The 8406-nt window shown below is 38.7% G+C and overlaps 1 protein-coding gene across 1 annotated transcript in view; it reads left to right on the top strand.

Moving 5' to 3' along the window:
• PIK3CB (phosphatidylinositol-4,5-bisphosphate 3-kinase, catalytic subunit beta) overlaps positions 1 to 8174 on the top strand; it is a 36583-nt gene extending 28409 nt beyond the window's left edge. Inside the window, exons 18-22 of the mRNA XM_010005076.1 lie at positions 4938 to 5105; positions 5580 to 5703; positions 5806 to 5951; positions 7500 to 7632; positions 8037 to 8174. Of these exons, the coding sequence (XP_010003378.1) occupies positions 4938 to 5105; positions 5580 to 5703; positions 5806 to 5951; positions 7500 to 7632; positions 8037 to 8174 (709 nt within the window). The remainder of the gene's footprint in view (positions 1 to 4937; positions 5106 to 5579; positions 5704 to 5805; positions 5952 to 7499; positions 7633 to 8036) is intronic.
• The last annotated feature ends 232 nt before the right edge of the window (positions 8175 to 8406 follow it).

Genomic DNA, 8406 nt, shown 5'->3' with positions numbered 1-8406 from the left:
GGAAAGAGTAGTGGATGTCCTTACCTTGACTTGAGCAAGGCTTTTGAGTCTGACTCGCATAATATTTGTGCCTCTTGAGTTAGAATGTTGCGGTCTGGATGGGTGGAGGGCTACGTACTCTGCCTGGAGGTTGATGACAAGTGAATTATCACTGGTGTCTATATGGGAATTATTTATACTCTTAGCCTTGTCAGTATCCTGCAGTCAGACATTCATTATTTAAATATGTGTGTAAGAGTAAGTCCTTCCATCTGTTTTATGTTTACCATCTGCTACTCTCAGTTACTGCATGTTTTCAGTTGTAATTTTGAATCCTGATAAGCAGTGGATAGTCATTCAAGAGTAAGATGAGATTCTATAGTAAGACGAGGTTGACAGCAGAGGTGGTATATTTATGAACCACTACTATAGTGGGAAAAAAAATATTGCAACTTCCTTAAAATGTAACTTTTCAGTGCTGTTTCCGTGAAGTAGATCTAATCCAGCAGTTATAAAGTCAGTGGAGAAAAAGCATAATGTGCTTGTACTAAGTATTAAAGAAGGTTTTATGGTGTTGAACTTGTCTGTATTTCATGCTAAATCTTCCATTTCTGCTTCCCTTGGCTAGGTTTTGTGAGGGCGTAAACTTCCAGTGGAAACAAAATCTCATGTATTAACTATTCTGTTAGGGCAGAAATGCTCTGTTTGAGAGGAGTCTTCTCATTTGTTCTGCTGCTTCTGCAAAGCCTTTGCATTCTCTTCTTGATAAAACACTATTTGAATGTCAGAAGACCATTTTCAGATCAGAAATACTTTTGTATCTTCTAAAGCTCTTGCTTTTTTTCACCTTCATCTGCTACCCAAGATAAGCATGATTTCTTTGTAGGAATACTAGAGTATTCCAAGGAGAAACAGTATCAGGTGTTGTTCACTGTTACCATCCAACCCTCTAGTATATGGGGAGCTTTTCCAGCCAAATCTGTGCACCACTTTCAGTTAACATAGTTCTCAATTTCTAATGTCTTTTTAGAAAAATTGTATCTAAAGAAGGTACTGGGTGTCGCATTATTATAAAACATGTGAGGCCATAAGTTAAATTTTGTATGCCTGTGAAGGAGCCATAATCCCTTGTGTTTAAGTGTTGTTTATAAGAATAGAAGTGCTTATTTAAATATTGCTTGAAATACTTAATTTAGATTTTTTTAACTCAACTGAAATTTTTTGTGGTTCAAGCATAATAGTGGGAGCTTCATAAGGCACATAACATTAGCATGCACAGAGAAGTACAACTATAAACTTGTTACTTGTGCTGCTTGTAGAAAGATTCCTTTGAGTGAAGTACGGGATAAGGCAGGAACATGAATAATATAAATTGTTTCTGGAAGTGTATGTATGCAATGAGGTGGCTTGAGTATGTGTTAAATTGAACATCAATTTGGGGAAACTAGCTAATTTCTATCATTATAAATAGACTGTGAGGAGACTGATCTGGCATTTAGGGGCAAGGACAACCTCTGGCAGCTGTGGAATCCCAGATGAGGTATTCTTAGGCTGCTGCCTTCCCAGAAGCTTAGTTTGTGGTTCTAGCCTGGGCCACACACTGGGCCTAACAAACAGGAATAGTGATTAGGAGTCATCACATATGCTTTTCCAGACTAAGGCATTTTTTTAAACTCAACAAAGGAAAGCCAAAAAGTGGCTCTGATGTCCAAGATGTTTCTTAAAACTCTCAGAAGAAAAAAAAAAATGGAAAGGAGAAGTTCCCAGGGAGAACTGAAGTTCTATAATTGGCCTCTTCCATTTATTCAGTTAACTAGGAGCATCTTCCTTCCATCCATCTGTCTAAAGCAAGCACAATATTCCCAGTGGGATTTCTCAGCTCTGGAGGGGAACACCAAATATATGCTGGTTTTGAGATCTCCAAAGCTGAAGACAGAGAAAGGTTGGATGGTTTGTTTGTTTCGCTGTCAACTAATTTGTCTCATGGGTAAACTGGCCTCTTCCACATGTGATGTGTTTCGTTGTCTGGGTTTCTGTGTGTGCATTCTGGTTAAATACCAGCACAAGACCAGGGTTTGTGTATGCAGGAGGAGGCAACGATGTTCTACCATAGGTCCTTCATCCTAGGCTATCACTGGGTGAACTGTGAAGTGCACAGCTGAAGAAAATTTGAGATGCAAATGGCATCTGTTTCTTAATACAGACCCAACCAGCAGACAGCAGAGAACATTGCCTCAGATGGCCACTGCTCTGTCATTTAGAGAAGACTGACTCTGACTCAGTTTGCCTTAGATGTCACTCAGTCAAGTACCAGAGAGAAATGAGAAAAGTAAAAAGCATGTTCTTTAATCCCCATACCTGGTCATTTCTAAGACAAACTATGTGCAACCAAACTTCTTCAGTTCTTTCTGTAGTTTATCTCTAGCTGTTTCTTGTACTTGAAATATGGATAATTATGGAGCAAACTTACTAAGTTAAATAGTATTTATATTCAGGTTCCATCTGCAAAGTGACAAATTGAGACTTTAGGAGGTTTAGTCCCCCCTGAAAAGTTACAATTTCTCAAGCTATTTTGCTTAAAAAAATTCTATTTCTGAAGTCATGTGTATGTGCATGCTCATAGTAGATTACATAACTTTTTATTATTTCTATGAGGAATGTTTAAATATTACAAATATATGTCATAGCAGAGGAGCATAATATCTGTCTTGCCAAGCATGCTGCGGGGCCTGCAGTGTTGCATCTCTTAGGAGAGTGATCCTGGCATCTAAAAGTATTTCTGCTGCTTTACCCGTGTTACAGCATTGAAATTGTGTTAAGGGAGAAATAAGTAAAATAACAGAGATTCAGAAATTCTGGAGATTGATCTATGGTGAATGACCTTTGCTGTGGTAAATCATCACAGAAGTATTTAGTTCTTGGTTACTTTTTGGACAAATAGAGGGAGTTCTCCAAACTTCTACATTTCACTCTCAATTTATAGTGAGTTTTCATATTCACCTTTCTTAGCCTGTGTGCAGTCTGATGTTAAATGGCTGTGTATGACTGAAATCAGAGTTCACAAACATACTGAAAAATATATTTGTTACAACCACTGGACCTGAAGTTACAGAGAATGCATTAATAAATTACCAGAATTTGGTGTTGTATTTGGAAAGATAATGCTCTGGAGAATTAAACTCTTGAAATAAACAGTATTAAATGGAATGAAGAAGAACATTTTCTGTCCTGCCCAGAATTGCTGTTTTGGTCTGTCCGTGGTCTTTACTGGCATTAAAAAGCAGGGAGCATATCCTGCTAACAGATGTTGAAGTCAGAAAGACCAGGATGAGATGGAAAGGGCCCAGAGGATTTGTCCCCAACTTGACTCCTGTCAAACTGTCTCTCTGACAAGGATGTTTTTTCCTCCAGTTGCAAGCACAGAGTCCTCAAGGGGCTGAAGGCTTTCATCATTGCTTGCTTTTGAAGGGGAAGTTGTTGGCCATGTGCCCAGCTAAGCTGCAAGTAGGGTGGTTTGAAATGCGGTGGAAGGCGGCCAGCGTGCACTTTAACCTGGCAATACTTGGCTTACGTTTGTCATGTCGTGATAAGGATGGGCAGTGCTTCCTTCTATCATGAATGCTGGAGCTTGGCAATTACAGACACCCTGCTGCTCATGGTGAGAAAGCTCTGCTCTGGAGAGTGCAGGGGCTTTATAAGTGGGAGATAGGTTAGAATAGATTTTTTTGTTTTGAATTTGAGTGTTCTCTAAAGACCCTGTTGAATATGGTTTTCACTTTGTTGACAATAGGGAAGAATCCCCAGCTATATGGTTATTACTACTTGTGCTGCTTCAGTTGTGTTACCAGTGAGCTAAAGAAACAGTCCAGTTATTAATAGCTATTATGCCAAAAGTTCTGATTAATGTAATCTGGCATTCTGCTTATTTTTCTTCTATGGCTTGAGGTAATAGGCAGCCTCAGTTGAGATGTGGTTCTGCTTTGTAGCAATATACACATTGATGACAACTCCACCAGCAGTGCTTTTTATACATATACACACACAAATTTGAACATGCCCTGTGGTTTTTTATACACCTTTGTAATTCAGTGAGTGCCAGCCTGTAGCTGCTGTGCTGCAGTTGGATTTGCATGCGCTTCCATTCATGGATCCATGACCAGAACTGAGATAAGATTCCTGACCTGAGGTGCCCACACCAGAGCAGACACCTCAATTTGTGATGCCTTTGAAGAGTTTGTTTTACATTTCCATTGCATACATTGAGCTCTCATCTATATTGCAATTCTATTTAGCATTTTGAGCATCTGGAGTGAGGAAACAGTTTGCAAAAATACAAGTATCTATTTAGCCATATCTCCTTGATTCCTATCTTTAACTGTGTCTAATGTAATTATATTGTTGTAGATATTTTTATTAGATAAAGTATATGAATGCACAGGAATATTGCAGTGTATCAGATGGGTCAAAAGATGTATTCCTGTTTTTCATTAGGCTTCTATGCTTAAAATTAGTAAAAGTTGAAAAACATGTTTATATTTAAGTGTTTTTAGCGTTTTAAGTTGAAATAGGAAGAAAGGAGAAATAGACAAGCCTCTTTTCCGTTTACATTAAAAAATTAGTGTAGAATGAACGTGTGTAACTTGCTGTCTGTTTAGCCAGAAGAGTAACAAATGAAAACAAAGGGCTCCCTCTAGGGTTTTTCCTAGAAAATTACAAGTAACTGTGTTTCGTAGTAAAAGGGGAAAATTAGCGTGGCTTATCATTTATTTTTTTTACATATATGTATGTAAAGGGAAAAATCAATGTTTTAAATGTATTGCTGGTATTTTAACTTGGCAAGCAATATTTGTACGGTAACCTTTGAGAGTTTAATGTTCAAGTTACCATGAATATTCAGCCCCACTCAAAATACTGATACATGAAAGGTGTTTTTAACATGAATTTGTGTTTTCTTTCAGAATATTGCCCTATGGCTGTTTAGCTACTGGAGATCACTCAGGCCTTATTGAGGCTGTTTCTAGTTCAGAAACTATTGCTGACATTCAGTTAAATAGTAGCAATGTTGCTGCTGCTGCTGCCTTCAACAAAGATGCTCTCTTAAACTGGCTGAAGGAATACAATTTGGGGTAATTTCTGCAGTTACTTTCTCACCTATAGTGTAAGCTACAAAATTCCTGTAAGTTTCTATTTCAATATTCAGGAATGTGTGGCTCTGCTGGCAGGTTTGTTATTACTTATGTTGCTAGTACGTCAAATTCTGACTGAGATTCATGGAGCCCCTGGAATTCAAACAGCTGAAATTCTGGCATTTGCAGCATTTTGACTGTATGTTGTTGAGTATGTTATAATAGATTTGGCAAACAAACAGACCCAAGAAAACTACACGGGTCTCAATTCTTCACGTCATTGCCTTTCATAGTATTTGCATTTCTGTTATTCTCCATAGCTGGTTTTTATAGTATTATCTCTCAAAAAAAAAGTCTAGTTGTACAGCATCGTAATGGGCTTCTGGTTTACCAAGTAAAAATCCTTTTTGAGGTCCAAGCAGGACATGAATTAGCAGTAGTATCCACTAATGTTGTGTGTCTTTGTGGTTATAGAGATGACTTGGATCGAGCCATTGAAGAATTTACTCTGTCTTGTGCTGGCTACTGTGTAGCTACTTATGTATTGGGGATCGGTGACAGACACAGTGACAATATCATGGTCAGAAAAAATGGTCAGGTAAGAATCTCTTCTGTGGGTAGAATAACTGCGATATCTCTGTGCAAGAATTGTCTTGAGAACTTATAATTTCTTTTGTTTGTTTGTCTGGGTTTTTTTTAGCTCTTTCATATAGATTTTGGGCATATTCTTGGAAACTTCAAGTCCAAGTTTGGAATTAAAAGGGAACGGGTACCTTTCATACTCACCTATGATTTCATTCATGTTATTCAACAAGGAAAAACAGGGAACACTGAAAAATTTGGTCGGTGAGTATTATTTTGATCTCCTCCTTTTATAACTGAGATGATCTCTGGTGATAATTTCCCCCACACCAGAAACCTGTCTGGGTTTGGTTTGCTCATTTGTACTTGTGTGGAAGTGTGCTAATGTGCATCTATAATAGTGTCTACTTCTCTGCCTGCGCTAGGATATATATATACATATTATTTCATGCATCAGAACCTGCAGCTTTCTAGTAGAGAGATACAGTTCCATTTTATCTCCTCCCACAGGGAGGTGCCAGTTTCTTCTGGGCTCATCTTTTTTTTACCTTCTGCAGCCCTGGATGCTAGGGAGGAATTCCACAGACCATTGTTTAAGTGAGATGAAGCAAAAAACATGCTCACTCCTGCCTTTCTGTCAGTTCTTTTCAATCAGTGTGCTCATCAATCCTGGCCATACTTGGATGCTCAGGCATCCACAGCCATGTGCTTATAACCCAAAACTTTTGCATGCCCCTTCCCTTTATGGCTTAGGGAGCTACAATGGAACACAGAAGCAGGTTGCAGGGAACATTACCCTCTGTGATCCCACCTGCTGAGGTCAATTCTTCCTTTTCCCTTCAGTATCACTCTCAGCAATTGACAGGAGGGGCATTCTGGATGTTTTGCTCTTACTTTGCTATCAGTCACAGGAAGCAATTATTGACAAAGATCTAAAACTAAGTACCTAGGTATGGCTTGACAAATCCTACAGTCTTCTGGTAGAACAAGCTGTGCATGTATTTGTCATGTTGTGTCTAGGAAAAATGGAAAACAGCTGCCAGTGAGTGATCCATGTCTCTCTTGGAGAGTAAGCAAATCAACCTGTAGCTCCATTTTTAAAACCATGAAGTAAAAGCTATTAGGTGACTGTGCTATTGCAAGAGCTGTAGAATATGGAGTACTTTAAATGGTAGTGGGATTCCATTTGCCTTTAAAAATGCCTCAGAAGAAAATTTATTCTTTGAAGTATAACTTGTCATCTTAGTCAGAAGGGAATTTCCACATTTTGTGTGGAAATTTACAGACTAGATGCTGGACAGTGGCATGCTTGGAGACATTGAACAAGTTCTCAAGTGTCTGCATGATGGATCTTTATGCCAGATCTGACAGCTCAATTTTGACCATATTTGCAGGAAGGAATTGCCTTACAGAGACAGGCTGGATTGGTAGGAACTGCTATAGAGCTTTTGTTTATTCCCTGTAGGTCCACTATACGGGATCATCAGGGCATTTCACCTAACAGATTCTTAGGGAGATGGGACACTGGCATTACCTTTCGCATTTTTTACTCTTTCTGAAGAACAGTGCTGTTTTTGAAGCTTTTGATATTTTTTTACCAGTGCTTCAAGGGCTTGTTGGAGAGATATGGGACTTTTTTGTGGGAATGCATTGAAGCTTCTGTAGACATCTCTTGTCCTTCCAATTACTGCCTTCCTAGGATGTGTGTGTTAGTCCAGCTAACAATTGTTGGAAATTGTTACACGTATTTGTCAACTGTGTAAGATCTCACACGTTGTCTTCCTTGCATGTGCTTTGTGGTTGGACACGAAGGTTCCGCCAGTATTGTGAAGAAGCCTACTTGATCCTGCGGAAACATGGAAACCTATTTATTACACTCTTTGCACTGATGTTAACTGCAGGGCTTCCAGAGCTGACCTCTGTCAAGGACATCCAGTATCTCAAGGTGCAGTAAGATTTACAGCTCAGCAGGACTTAGCATTTTTCCAGTGTGTGAATTTTCATTTTCAGCTATGTAGAACAAGGTCTGTAGTCAGTCCTAGTGGTCAAAGGAAACTTCCTCTCAACCACTCCAAGTTCAGCATCCCTACATCTTAAATATAGTAATTTTGAGGATGTTTTATGTCTTGACTCATGCACAAGGATAGATCTGTAAAGGTGAACATTATTTGCTTAATTCTTCAGTTTCATCTTTAGACCCAGAAAATACCACTGATATATTGTTCAATGAATAATAGGTGAAACACTGTCAAAACAGAAAAAATCAGAATGTGGTTTGTGTTGAAAGGTGAAGGAGGCCCTAACTGTGGTTTTCAGAGTTCCTAATGTGGTTGTTTCCTGTGATCTTAGGACTCTCTCGCCTTGGGGAAGAGTGAGGAAGAAGCACTAAAACAATTTAAGCAGAAGTTTGATGAAGCACTCCGGGAAAGTTGGACTACTAAAGTGAACTGGATGGCTCACACTGTTCGAAAAGATTACAGATCCTAGAAGATCTTTGCATTTGCACTAAGCTGAATGTTACCTGGATAAGTGTTTTTAAAGGAGATCTGGAGCGTGGACCAACAAAACTTATTTTAAATAAGAAAGAAAACAAAACAACAGTAACAAAAAAAGAAATGGGCTGAAATAATTCCTGAGTCTTTTGCACTCTGCTTCTGAATGCTTGATTCCAAGACTGTCTCAATGAATAGTGAATATCCTGGATAATCAGTTCCTGCTG

The sequence above is a fragment of the Chaetura pelagica genome, unplaced genomic scaffold, assembly GCF_000747805.2.
Source record: "Chaetura pelagica isolate M959 unplaced genomic scaffold, ChaPel_1.0 scaffold219, whole genome shotgun sequence".
Classification (NCBI taxonomy): Eukaryota; Metazoa; Chordata; class Aves; order Apodiformes; family Apodidae; genus Chaetura; species Chaetura pelagica.
Note: the sequence above shows the minus strand (reverse complement) of the source record. Positions and strands in the feature narration are given on the sequence as shown.